Consider the following 14,857-nt stretch of genomic DNA (forward strand, 5'->3'; position numbering starts at 1 on the left):
CACGAGGGTATGGTACTACAGTGTGTTCCAACAATACTTTTTTGCAGACAAGTGGGGTTGCCATTAAACAAGAAAAGTTGGGACACCTGTAGGAATTGGTAGCGGCAGCTTTCAAGGCTTGATCAACCTCCACTGCTGCAGAACAGTTTTAAGTTGTTAACCTATGTCATGTACCCTGAAAAAGTAATTGTGTATAAATATAAATAATTTTTCAGTTTTGGGTAACTTTACCTTTTTTTTCATCCCTGGCAGTTAAGCACTTACCTTTGTCCATTTCAAGCTATTCGTTGGACTTGAACTGAATTGATTGAATTTCAATAACAAACTGGAAAAATTGGGGTGTTCTTAAACCTTTGACCAGTAGTGAATATGTACCAAAATGTCATATTTTCTTTTAGAAAGAAAAACTAAGCAAAACAAACTTTCTGTGCTGAGCTACCATCAGGTAAAACTTCAGTGTTTTTCTCAAAATTTAGCAGAGTTGATTTTTTTTTTTAACTAGACACATTGTCAGTAAGATCTTGGGGCCAGTAGACGACCCGCTCCATCACCAGTGCCACAGAGGCTCCTAAACAGTTTTGTAAACTTTTTGCCAAAAAAAAGGAAGAGTTGCTTTGTGAAAATGAATTGCCAGTCTGGCAATGGTATAAGCTGTTCTTGCCTGATGACGGTTGGGATAGGCTTCAGCCCCCCTAAGTTGCATTACGGTGGTACAGAAAATGGATGGATGCTTTCAGTCACAACAGAGATTTGAGAGCTATGTGCACAGTTACGAGTCAGAGAAGCATCTGGAAGACAACAATGTGATTGAATGATTTAATGATGTTCTGTATTAACATCTGGGGCAGATGTAACCAAAGGGGAGAACTATCATTTAAACAATATTTAGCAATGTACATCAAGCATACTTTAGTGTTGGACAAACACTAACAAGACAATGATTAGTCCACATCAGAGGGTGTTAAAGGTCAGTGACATTCTGGCTGGATTTGGTCAGACTTTTGCTCAACGTCTTTAGTGGTCCTGTCATGCAGTGAAACTGTACTGTCCATCAAAGCTGAACTAAAAGGAGCTTCATACTCTGCAACAGGCTAATGTCACTCTTCACTCATCGTCACCCCATCATGAGCCTCTCGCTCAGCATCAGACACTTCTTTCTTTTCTTTCTCCTCCTGTTCCTCCTCCTGTTGGTCTTCCTCTACACGATCTGAGTACAGGCAGGAGGTATTACCATCTTTCCATGTGACCACAATGTCTCCTGCTTTGAGCTCGCTCGTATCCATGGAGGACATGTGTCCCTGCAGCAGCCCGCCGTGCTGCGGAGATGCGCCGTTGTCTCTGAGCGGAGAAATTATTTGCAGCTCCTCATTTTCGTTTTTGTTAATGGAAGATGCTGCAGCTTTGTACTTAGCTATTTTCTTCCTGCTCCTGTTGAGTTAAGACAAAACCTTTAAAATGACATATGGCACATCCCAAAGACATGGTAATTGCTTAACGTCATACTTGTTGGCCATTGCTCCCATTCCTAGCAGTAGAAAACCAATAAGCAGACAGATAAAAGCCAGTCCCAGCAGCACAAACTTCCATGTGGTTGCTGCAAAGGAGAGAAGACAAATGAAAAATGTTGCCAGTTTAGAGCTTCGGAAACTATAAATATGTGTCAAGTGTATGTTTTTTGACTGTTCCATATGTAGCTGGGTGGAACACAAAAAATCTATCTTCAATACTGCTACCCGATGGCACCTCTAGAAGATAAGATACACTCAGTGGGTCTACATGATGAGATTAGCTGGATTATAGCTACAGTTGGGTTATGCTCCTTATCTGAGGGTAATTATCCTCGGATATATGGCGGTGAATGAATGGAATCACTGGCACAAAGCATGTCATACCCCGGTACGATAGGTGGCGCTGTACCCATTTCAGCTATCGCTAATAGAGCCACTTCCTGTTGACGTCTTCATCACCAACAACAACAAACTCAGGCATTCGAGAAAGATGACGAACGCAGAGCGAGATGAAGCTGCGTCCCTCTACATTTGTGATGAGCTGGTTATGGCACAAATGCACAACGGCGCATTCTTCATCGTGTTGTTTGTTTCTTCCTGACGGCAACGACAACAACAGTAATATCGTCTCCTTCCACTTCCGGGTGCTGATCTTTGGAAAAAATCTCAAGCATGCGCAGAACGCTCGATCCGATGCACTGTCGTCCTCAGGCACGTTCAGTGCACGTTTGGATCGAGTTATCTCAGGGTCTTAATTCGATTGCGAGTAACCCGATCCGATTCAATTTCTTGTCAGATTAAGGTGTTTACATGAACTTAATAACTCAATTTTATTGTAATTTAGCCATTAATCCGATCCGATGGCACGCATGTAACCGCACTGACTGAGAAATGTAGCTAAAATGTTCAACAAATGTTATGATTTGAACAAAAATGCCACAGACCTGGTCAAACGGGTATAACAAATAACTTTTATTAGGCTGATTTGATTCTGTTCATTTTTAAGAAGCCAACACAGATGACCATACTGACAGTTGCTGCCAAGCTAATGGTCTGAGATTAAGGCTTTTCCCTACAGTAAGCTATGTTTAAGGCCTTCGTTGAAAATGCAGTTTTGGGTAAATGAAGGATATACAAAGTTCAGTGTTAAACTAGAGATTGAGCTTCACATCTACATCCGTAGGCACACAAAGGTACTGTGGGAAGGATTATGGTTTTGAGTAAATGTATTTTATTCAGTATTATTGCAGACTACCACCCCCCCAAAACAGGAACCAAAAACTGTTTCATAATACTGAAGTCTTTACAATCTGATACTGGACTGAAGATTATGATATATTGGTGAAAAAATATATAATGTCCATAATCACTCTACAGATCTAGCTTGGGGCCCATATATTTAGATAAACAACAGTAAGCATTTTTTACACATGCACACTTTGCAATATTTTCATACTCATTTTTTTCCCCAAACTCAGACATGATGATGTGCAAATGAATGAATGAATGAATGGACGTTAGTTCCTAAAAATGTCTATTTTTTCCAAACAGTCTTCAGAGGGCAGTGATGAGGCCATTTGGTCCACCACAATGACTACTCAGGTGATCACAGGTATGGTCAGACGTCAGGTTCTAATGAGAGCTGTCAGTAAGAACTGAACATCAACACTATACAAGCGATTTCTGAAATACCTCCATTTGCATTGCGCATTTAATAAGAAGCCGTAGTAGCAGAACTTACGGTCCTCGGTGCGGTAGTACCAACGAAGATACTCTCTCTGTTCTTCCGTCATGGCTGCCAGCCCCTCAGCTGGCTCATCTTCATACTCAACTTGGTCCGAGTCATCAGATGCCCTCCTGAGTCCTGAGGAGGAACACATAGCACCTCTGTTTGTTGCAGACCATGGGACACCAAAACACAACGCATCCATCACCAGTATTAAGCTGTTGTAGAATAGGCCTTTATTTTTTAAACATCGTCTCAATGTCATACTTAAGTTAGGATGAAAGAAACTTTTCAAGTTTATGTTCAGTCCTTTGTGAACATTTTTGTCACTTAAATTTGTCATCAAGGCTGTAAAAAGTGGATTCATTTGCATTGTTGCCTATATGGTAAAAGAAAAACTATTGGTTATATAAAGAAGATATAATCCAACAAACATGCGTCTGTTCAGCAACAATCCAAAAGATGCTGCCATGCTCTGCAGAGCTGAGCGGAGGAGCAGTTAGATGATCATTCTCCGTGGTCCATTAAGGAAATAAATGAGTGGTGCATCTTTTACTGTTTAAATATCAGATTTCAAGTTTCCTTTTGAGATGTTTACATTGATCTTAGGTGTTTGAGGTTCAGTGTTTAAAAATGCAAGAGAAGATAAGATGGCAAAGTGACTGGCATCCTGAAAGAGTTTTATTCTTGTAATAATCAGTAATATTTATTAATTCCCATCGTCTTCTCCCCCTATGCACACGCACATGGCATCAGTTTGAATGCAGTAAAATCATTTGTTTTTTAAGCATATGATTTAGGTACAATATGTTTGTAGAAAGGTTTATGAAGAGATGCACTTTGTAGACTCAGTTGTAATAGACCCCCACTACATCTCAGAGGGAAATACATTTTAGTATGAGTGTTACTAAATAAATACAAAACAGGTCATGCCTGTAGACCCAAAGAAGAAACCAGAGCCCAAATTCAGTTTGTACTGTTAAAAAGCACAAACCAAGCCAGAAGCTTGGGTGTCACCTGGGACTCAGACCTATAATTCAACAGCCACAATAAGTTAGTTACAAAGTCAGTCTACTATCATCTCAAGACTATTTAAAAAATCAAAAGATTTGTATGTCAGAGTGATTTAGAAAAATTGGACAGACTATTTACGGGTCTGCCGCAAAAATCAATAAAACAACAGCAGCTGATTCAGAATTCTGCTGCTCGAGTAGCATGGTATATGAAGTGTTAAATGTTTTAAGACCAAAATACATTTGAGATCTTCTGTTCTCCTCCTAGGAAGCTCAGAGCTTTGATATATGCCCCCAGATCTTGGACTTTCCAAGAGAAAGCTGCAATTAGTTTTTCTGCACCTTTTATGTGGAATCAACATCCACAGAACTGCAGATCTGCTGAAACTTTTGCATCTTGTAAATCACATCAAGTCTCTTCACCATAGCATTTAGGTCATTTCTCATTGCACTGTGGTGGTTTTTATCTTACTCTGACTCTTGTTTAAGAAGTTCAATGATTGACTGAATAAATTTGGATGTGTATTGCTACATTGTGGTATTAGTGAAGTAAAGGATCTGAGCACCACTCTTGTCTGCCTGCATTTACTGAAATATCTACCAAACTAATCAAATCTCAAGAATTCCTTTTTTGTTCGATACTGAGACTTACTGAGTCTTTCCTGGCAGACATCACCCTCATCCAGAGATTTCCACTTTGAGTGTTTGCTGTGCTTTGTGAGAATCAAATGCTGGCCATTGACGGACAGCAACAATGATGCGTTCCTACTGATGAGCCTGTCACTGTCACAATCCCACATTAACCCTGCAGCATTCACTTCTGGCCTGTGGCAGGACTGGGTCTGGACGGGCTCACTCCATTGAGAAGACAAACATCTGGATGATGCAACACACATCAGCATGCCCTGGTTGATCCAGACCCACTGCTGAGACTCTGAGTCCAGGTTGCACTTCTTCAGGAGGACTTCACCTGTGTCAGCTGAGTCCTCCAGACAGAGGCTGTGCTGGCTGTTGTGGATCATGAACGGTCCTCCCCCTGTGTATGTGGTGACAGCATTAGATTAATGGATGTTAATTGATTAAATTAGTTATGATTGAGTTTTAATGAAATATTAATTTACCTGTGAAGAGGAGAAACAATAAGATCCAGGCATGAAGCATATCTATAGAGGATAGAGCATTCTTATCAGATCTCACAACAGGAAATTAAAATTATACTCATTACAACGATTAAACACACTTACAAAACATGCTTATGCAATGAACTGACAGGGAAGAGTCACATTATCATTTGTTAATTGTGTAATAGCTCAGAGGACAAAACACAAACTACTGATAGAAAAACAGGCAGGAAAATTGAAGCTTGTTTCCAATCCTTTTTCACATTATTGTAGTACTATTTTTGAGATTAACTGAAGTTTGAGAGTTCCCAGTAAAAAAAAACAAAACACTGGAACAACTGGAACACCCATTTAAGTCAGATAGCTGACTCAGAAAGTTTGAGGCACTTATTTAGAACAAACCTTCAAATCCAACATGGCTGCCGTGGGGATGGCTGCAGTAACAAAATATATTTTTTTAGACTTTTCCTACTCCCCTCAGTTAGTGTTTCATTGAATCAGTCGTACATACAGCACTCTTCAAATGCCTCTACAGATTCAACCACAGCATAATGTGATATCAATTTGTACAGCTTGCTTGGTCAGTGAGCAAATCTGGTTGCACTGAAAAAGTTAACACGTTTTTTGACCGTTTTTCATCACCCCAGAATGTTTTTATAATGCTGACCAAGTAGTTTTTAGTACTGAAGCCCAACTATCTCACCAGGTACTCACCGACTGAAACCTAAAATTAAGTTTAAAAATGAAACATGTATGGAAAGAACTGGGTCAGTCGGGAGATAAACTCAGATCTCCAGTTCTCCAGATCTCCAGACACACAAACCATGTCCGTCTCCTGGTTTTATGGTATAATTCTCTCTCCTGTTAATTTCCTTAAACACTGTTACTGCCATGATAATAAAAATATATAATAAAATGTTGATTCATCAGTGATCTGAGCCTTTTTCTATCTTCTTAAGTTAAATTCTGGTGTGTCTTACCAAACAGTTAGAGACAACCAAGCCTTTACTGATGGATACTTGTGTTCCTCATCAACTAAATTCAGTCTCTGCAGTGAAGTTACTTTTCTGTGTCAGAGTGAAAGGAGTGAAGAAAGCTTGATGTATTGATCCTACCTCTGATGATGCTCCTTTGGTCTAAATTGTAAACAGTGACTTTAACCTGACAAGCTGCCAATCAAGCTAAGTGTCATGACTGTGTGGCGATGGAAGGAAGCAAACAGAAACCGAATTTTAAAGATCCTACTTATGCAATTTCAGCAAACAAGAGATTTTCTATGAAGAGTTAAAGTGGTCGGAGGTACCATTCACATTAGTTTGATCAGGAAATATGAAATAAAGAATCTCAGACATTTCTTCTTCTTACATGCCAGAACCTCTTATGTTTCAAAAGTATGAAAGTTTCAAACTAAAATCTATTCTCAAATGTACCAGAGACAGCCTGGCAGAAAGAATATTTGGAATATTATGCTCATCTAAGACAAACACTTAAAGAGCAGTGAGTAATAAATTTAGTTCTATTTTTTTCATATTTGCTGTGCCTATGATCCACAGATGTGTGTGGTGATTTTTGCACAGAAAAATCTTTGCCCTGAGCTGATGCAAGGCCATTGTACACCAGGGCACACATCCAACGCACATGTACCAAGCTGGATCTCTTCCTCAGTTGCATCTGTGTGCATTACTTCCTCTGTTGCATGAACTCTTATTCACATGTGATTTCCAGAAGAAATTAATCAAAAAGTATTGGCATAAAAATCAATGTGTATCCCTTCTCTGAACCTGGCTGTTGCTACATCAAATCATATTAACCACACATCACTCCATACGCAGAATACTGTACATATTTGTTTAATACTTGTTACATAATGCCCCAAGATACCGTCCCCTACCATGCAAGAGCAAAGCCAAACATCCTGTAAAACAGATGGAATAATCTTCAGCTGACAGTGAATGAGCAGCATTTTAACAAACTGTGACTAAAACAACAAATCTGGAACCGCACAGATTAACACAAATAACAAGCCATAATATCTCCAACAGTAAATGTTTACCAGCCTCGTTGTTTCATCTTATCAGTGCTGCGCTGCGGTGCATTATAATTTTGTCAGTATACTCACTTCTGTTCTGTCTGGTGGAGATGAGAGGGAGGTCCAACTGTTCTGTGGACAGAGTTTTTAAAAAAAGAACTTTCCAAAGTTCACAGGGAGGAGTCTGCACATCGTTTCCTTACTCCTCTCTCTTCTTCTGAACAATAAATATATAAAAACTCATAAACACAGAGTCTGTGGTGTTTTGTGCTTATCAGTGAACAAAAGTTTTATTGATACATGTAGCTGACGTTAATCTTTTGTGATCTCTGGAATTTTGAATTGCTGTGTGGTATGCTTGTTGTACAATAGAATATTCTGTGCTTTTATCATCGAAATTTTTGGCTTTCTATGCCTCTCGTGTTTTAATCTGTATTTCCAGTTTTGGTTTTTCAGTGACTGGACAAGCTGTACATTTAGGTGTAGCTCCTGTGGATCACTGTTCTCTGGGACTTGATCGTGTGTTTACAACATCCACACATGTTAAACGTAAACTCATTCTCATTAAATTTACAACAGAGTCTTTGAAACAAAGTTCAGGCAGATACATTCCAGGTCTTTGACCTTGTTATGTGGTTACTGTTTAGACAGTCCCATAGTCACCTTGGTTTCTCTGTTTGTAAAAGTACATGACTCACCGGTCAAATGCCTGCATGAAGGCAAGAAAGCTCTAACGTGGTTGTTAAAGGATTTTTTTTTATGACAGAGGTGTGGACATTACCAATGTGCCAGGGAAGGAAAGACAAACACAGCTTTATATGCATCTCAAACTGTTCTAAATACGAGAAACACTGAATGTTACACTGAGCACTTTTAAACGTAAAACTCAACGTAAAAACAATATTTTCCACTTAACTAGTGCAGGTGTAAAACTGCACAGTGAACACAGTGTTCTTCCACCCTCCTTTGGCCTGTTTTAGTTACTGCACTGAGGAAGTTTGAGGGATTTTATCTCTCTGAGGGGAATCCTGGAGGCTTAACAGACATACAGACTTCTGACCTGCTCTGCATGTCATTTACTTGGTGGAACATGTGAAACATTAAACTGGGTACAAGCATGAAGTGTAAAAGCACAGATCACGTTATTTATGTTGTAAGTGTTCATTTCAACAAGTCACTTGAATTTAAGGTCATGATGTGTTTGTGGGATTGAGAACGGTCCAAAGTGTGCAAAGACATGTTGGACTTAAGGAGGATTAAAGGTTGATGCAATTTCCTGGAAAATTTGTGAAAAAGAAAGCACAGGGCTAAACGCTCTCATAACTTCTGATCTTGTTTTCAACCCTTCACTTTTATGTATAAGACAATTTAATTAATTAAATTAATTAATTAATTTAAAGTAATTGGTGTTATTCATGTGGGACAGCTGATCATCAATATTAAGTTTTTCAAAGAATATTAGCATTCTAATTTTTGTTCTTATAAGGAAACTGCTGTGAGAAGACTGATGAAGTTTGAGCAACAGGTGACATCTTGCTGATTTCTGATGGCAAACAGTCCACAGGGAGGAGAAGTCCAGGTGGAAGATCATTAGTTCTCCTTCTGTGGAGGGGAAGGAGTTGGTTCTCCTCATGGTGAGCAGTAGACTTCAACACAAACTGGTTGCCATGTTTGCTAAAAACACCATGCATCCAGTCACTGTCTGACTCCACACTGACTCTGATAACACAGTGTCCTCACAATGATTGTTTCAGTCTGGTTTCATGGCACTTTGTGTCACTAGATGAAATATAGTTTTCATGATTTGTCTCAAATCATGTATTTCAGGTAGAGTCATGCCTTAAAAAGTACATTTCTAACACTAGTAAGAACCAGGGTTAGGGTAAAATTGCTGGATTAAGAAGGGTGGAACATATTACACAATACAAGGGAGAATTGAAAACCAGAGGAAAGTGTTCTGGTTAGACTAATCTGTGTGTGATTGGTGGCTTGGAAAAAGAAGTCAGGGCTGTATCTCTGGAGGTCACTGACCTGAGCAGATTACAGACTTCACAGATGATGCCTGAAAAACAAGGAAGTAAAGGGAGGAATGGTTGAAAATGTTTGAAACACCTTGAAATACACCAGAGAAAAAATTAGAGAAAATAATTAGAGTACTTTAAATTATTAAGAGTTTTACTTTTTAAAATGTATTTATTGATGAATCAGTTATACATATCTGTAAATGACACATGTATAGTATCTGGAGTGACCCCAGTATGCAGGAATGACTACAGCTAAAGCTGTGGGGACGTGCTGACCACCACACCGCTGTGCAGCCTGTTTTGCACCTCATCTTGTAGGCATTTCAGCCATTGGTAGTTTTATTCACACAAGTCCTCCACAACCTCAGCTGGAGTAAGGTCTTTGATTTAATCCTCTTCTCATTCATTGTTTGGTAGAATGCCTCACGTGCTTCATGAAGAGACTCAGATTACATGCAATTGCTTCAACATTTTCTTTTGGAATTTGGTGGTTATTCAGAATTAAATGTTATATTGTTGTCAGTCAGGCTCATATTTTCAGTGATACTGTGGTAATTTCTTTTCACAATAGCTGTGTTTTATTAGCAGATTTTTGGTTTTGAAACACAAATAAACTTCCGATATTGTTCCAAAAAGTTAATGATCTTGCTTGAGGTTACCTTTGCTTGCTTAGATTAAAAGGACATGACTCACCAGCTGTTTCTGGTCTGAGCTGACAAACAAAAAAACTTGGGTGACATCCCCTATATGAAATGATATACCAGACATGCACAGATTCTTACTCTTTTCTCATTAGGACAACAACGTTTTCTAGAGAATTAAAACCACTGCTAATGTAGCCTATACAGCCACCTTTTGGTGACATTATGCTGCCTGGTTTTTACTCAATTTAAGCTTGTCAATGGAAGCATGACTGATTCATATTTGTCTTTAACTGCTTTTCAAAAGGTCACTTCAGATTTGCTTTGATGGTGAATGACTAATCTCAGCAACATGAAACAATAAAACTTATTCAGTTTTTAGTCCTCTTCCTTAAACTTTACGTGGAGATGACGACGCACGTGAAAATAATCTAATAAATAATAAGCTAATAAGCTTTTGGAAAGTGGAAGGACTCAACAATGTATCACACATCCAATAATTTAGCTAATTGCCTTATCTCAAGGTTCTTACCTTGTGATCGTGTTGATTAAAAAAATGACTGGCCTCATTGTTGCTTTGGTTCAAAATTGGTTCTGACATATTTTCTCTATGTGAGAATTAATTCAAGGTGAATGGTTGGAGTTTTTGTGAAAGTTGGCCTGAGATGTAACCTAAATGAGCCAGAGCTGTGTATCTCTGCACCTATGTGGTTTCATTAAAAAAAAAAACAGCAGGTAAGTGTCACACCTTGCACATGTCTTTTGATTTTTAGCTTCTCTTGTCTCGTCATTTCCTGTTTTATTTTGAAGGATTAACTCCCCTCTCGTTTCAGGTCACTTGCTCTTCCTCATGTGTCACCAGTCTAATTGTCTTCCCTGAGCCCAGAGTGTTTCCACCTGTTCCCCATTTCCCTCCATGTGTATTTATAGTCTGCGTCTCCTTCTGTCCCGTGCCAGTGTGTTTCGTTACAAACCTTGTGTGTGTGTGATCATCCTAGCTTTCCAAGTAATTCGTAGTCTTGAACCAAGTCATAGCGAGTAAGCATTTTCCCTCCATCAGAGTGGTTTTCATTTGTAACCTTTTTGACTCATAGATCTAGTCTAGCTTTGTCTAAGTTGATAGCCTTTTAGTTTCCTCCACAAGGAGTGACTTTGATTTTGCTAAAGTTTCATAGTGCCTCCATTCAATAGCAGTGTTTTTGATTTTGTTAAACTTTCGTAGTGCCTCCGCTTTATAGGAGTGTTTTCGATTTCTCATCACCTCTTTAGGAAGAGCGCGTCATAGTTATTTGTTAACGTTTATAGCTCTTTTAGTTTTCCTCCTGGAGTGGAGAAATTATTATTTTGATAAGTTTTATAGCCACACTTCCCTCACTATAGTTATTGAGAGAAGTGTGTTAGACTTTCATAGCCCGTTTGTTTCTCTGACCTGGAGGGTTATAAGTGGTTAACAATAAAACTACTAATTCTGAATATCCCTGCGCCTGTGTCCTGCTGGTTTCTGACAATAAGCACAGAAATGTCAGACTACATACTCATCTGTGTGTATGGTGTGTATTTATAGTGTGTTCTCACTCTTGTGTGTGTGGGCAAACATAGCTTAGTGTGACCATAACATACTGTGGTCCTCCACAGTATATTATGGTCTTTACAATGTTGCTTCAGTTCATTGAAGTTTGCGGCATTGGTTTATGCACAGCTCTCAAGATCCCACCACACAGTTTCAATCAGGTTAATGTTCTGGTGTCAGCTGTACTGAGCAGCATGCATATTCCATCCAGCAGCAGCCTCAGAGGATATAAGAGCCCAGTGGATAAACTATATCTGAGGCTAATGTTCCAGCAGAGTTAGCTAAAGACTGTGAATGTGCAGCAGCCACTTTTCATCCCACTGTTTTAACAACTTGGTCCAGTTCAACTAAAGAAACTGAGCCACAAAGAGGATCAGTTCCAACTCTCAGAGCCTGAACTTCAGAGCAAGGAAATTAAAGTATCTGAGAACTAATTCCTCATGGTTTATTGATTGATTTATTAGCAGTAGTTAATGAAGATGACGTACACCAACTTCTCAGGAGTTACTGCTTTTCCTTTCTGAAAGATGAACATTATTGTTCCCACATTACTTTGTTAGCTGAAGCTTTCTAGTTGAACGGTTCCGTTCTGTAACTCAGACAACCTGCAGCTGTGTGGATAAGGTGTGTTTCCAACACAACACCGGTCCTCTCCTCACTCTCGCTGCTACATTGAAGGCTATGTACTGCTCTTGGTGTGTTAACGTTACATTATCGGCATGTTATTGATAAAGATGTAGGTCTTCAAGTACAATTGTTTGATGAGGTTAATATATCCAAAATGTTTAAACACAGTAATTAACGGTACACATGCATTACTACAAGTTAAACTGTGTACATCCACAGCTTGGTCTATTACTGTTGATAAGAAAGCATTGGTTACTAGCAACTGATGCTAACTTACAGCTGCACTGCCAAAGTATTTCCCTAACAGATCAATAGAGTAACTATCTACATTTATATATTAAGAAAAAATGTTTTTGGCCTGACTGGAGGAATAGCTTCATTATCTTTGCATTTACTATTAAATTACACACTAGATTGGAAAACTGCTTTTGAGACTGTGCCTCTCAAAACAGCCTGGTCTCCGAAACACTGTTTCAGTCAGGGTTAGATAAGGGCTATGGGATTAAGCCAATTGATATAATGTCAAAGTCAGCTTCATACATTTCAATGAAACCAAATTGAATTGTGGTACATTTTTAAAACAAAAAAGTATAAATATATCTACTTTAATTAGAGCTCAAATCAGTCCAAATAATTCCAAACAATTCAATTCTAATTTATTCTAATCAATTAAATGTATGACCATTCAATAACAATCTAATTCAATCCAGTTCAGTCCAATAAATCATAACTGCAATCATACTGTATAATACCAGTTCATGCAAAAAAGCTTGACTAAGAAACAGAAAAGTCACAGAGAATAGTCCGAAAAAGAGAAAATATTCAGTGAGCCAGTGTCTGGTTCTCTAGTTTAGCATGGCTACCAGTTCTCTTCCTCTATCTCCTGCTTTCACCTACTCCGTGTGTCAGATGTTTAGTTACTCCTCTGCCTCCTTTAGCTATAATGGTTCATGTAACAAATGTAGTCTTTTTGTAGTTTTGGAGGCGAGGTTATCTGAATTGGAAGCTCGGCTCTGCACTGTTGAAAACCACCCGATAGCGAGCCAGGCCCCTTTAGTCAGTGCGGAGCCACCTAGCGTAGCTAGCTCTGTTAGTCGTCCCCGAGCAGATCCCGAGCAGACGGGACTTAAGAGTGGCTGGGTGACTGTCAGGAAGAGGAGTCATAGTCCTAAAGTCAAGCCCGTGGTTCACCATCAACCTGTCCACGTTTCAAACAGATTTTCTCCACTCAGCGACACACCCGCTGAGGACAAAACCCTGGTAATTGGCAGCTCTATAGTCAGAAACGTGGCATTAGCGACACCAGCGACCAGTCAAATGTATTCCAGGGGCCAGAGCGGGCGACATAGAATCCTATTTAAAACTGCTGGCTAAGGATAAGCGTGAATACGGTAAAATAGTTATTCACGTCGGCGGTAATGACACCCGGTTACGCCAGTCGGAGGTCACTAAAATTAATGTTTCATCGGTGTGTAATTTTACCAAAACAATGTCGGACGCCGTAGTTTTCTCTGGACCCCTGCCAAATCTGACCAGTGATGACATGTTTAGCCGCATGTCCTCATTCAATCGCTGGTTGTCTAGATGGTGTCCAGCAAACAACGTGGGCTACATAGATAATTGGCAATCTTTCTGGAGAAAACCTGGTCTGATGAGGAGAGACGGCATCCATCCCACTTTGGAAGGAGCGGCTCTCATTTCTAGAAATATGGACTAATTTATTAGTCATCCAAAAACATGACAACCCAGGGTTGAGACCAGGATGCAGAGTTGTAGTCTTACACCCACCTGATGCTGCCCCCCCCCTCAATCAAAAAACACAAAAGGAGCAAATCCTCTTGTGCAAAAAAAAAAATTTTAAACAAAAACTTTAACTGAACAAAAACATCAAACTATTAAATGTGGTTTGCTGAATATTAGATCTCTCCTTTCGAAGTCTCTGTTAGTGAATGATTTGATCTGTGATCATCATATTGATATATTTTGTTTCACAGAAACCTGGCTGCAGCAGGAGGATCATGTTAGCATTAATGAATCAACTCCCTCTGACTATTTAAATGTTCACGTTCCTCCAACCACAGGCAGAGGAGGAGGAGTGGCAGCTATCTTCAGATCAGGGTTACTAATCAGTCCTAGACCCAAGATTAGTTTTAGCTCTTTTGAATCTCTGATTGTCAGTTTTTCCCACCCAAAGTGGAAATCACAAAAACCTCTTGTGTTTGTTGTTGTGTATCGTCCACCTGGCCCTTATTCTGAGTTTCTGTCTGAATTCTCAGAGTTTTTATCCCAGTTAGTGCTAAGTACAGATAAAGTCATTGTAGTGGGTGACTTTAATATTCATGTAGATGTTGAAAATGACAGCCTAAATATTAACTTTAATTCTATATTAGACTCTATTGGATTTTGTCAAAGTGTTCACAGACCTACTCACTGCCTTAATCATACCCTTGACCTTGTGCTGACTTATGGCATTGAGAGTGAACAGTTAACAGTGTTCCCTCATAATCCTGTCTTGTCTGACCATTTTTTAATAACTTTTGACTATAATTTTTCTGAGAAGAATTCTACATAAAGAAGGTGTCTGTCAGAGAATGCTGT

The 14,857-nt window shown here is 39.2% G+C and overlaps 1 protein-coding gene across 1 annotated transcript; it reads right to left on the reverse strand.

Moving 5' to 3' along the window:
• Positions 1 to 802: 802 nt before the first annotated feature.
• LOC140302240 (uncharacterized) lies at positions 803 to 7,528 on the reverse strand. Its single transcript, XM_072381061.1, has 6 exons — positions 7,488 to 7,528; positions 5,369 to 5,410; positions 4,900 to 5,283; positions 3,250 to 3,372; positions 1,504 to 1,594; positions 803 to 1,428 (listed from the first exon to the last, which is right to left on the reverse strand). The coding sequence occupies exons 2-6, from the start codon at positions 5,406 to 5,408 to the stop codon at positions 1,098 to 1,100; spliced, it is 969 nt and encodes a 322-aa protein (XP_072237162.1). The 5' UTR covers positions 5,409 to 5,410; positions 7,488 to 7,528; the 3' UTR covers positions 803 to 1,097.
• Positions 7,529 to 14,857: the final 7,329 nt, after the last annotated feature.

The sequence above is a fragment of the Leuresthes tenuis genome, unplaced genomic scaffold (assembly GCF_036924035.1).
Source record: "Leuresthes tenuis unplaced genomic scaffold, fLeuTen1.0.hap1 SCAF_2, whole genome shotgun sequence".
Classification (NCBI taxonomy): Eukaryota; Metazoa; Chordata; class Actinopteri; order Atheriniformes; family Atherinopsidae; genus Leuresthes; species Leuresthes tenuis.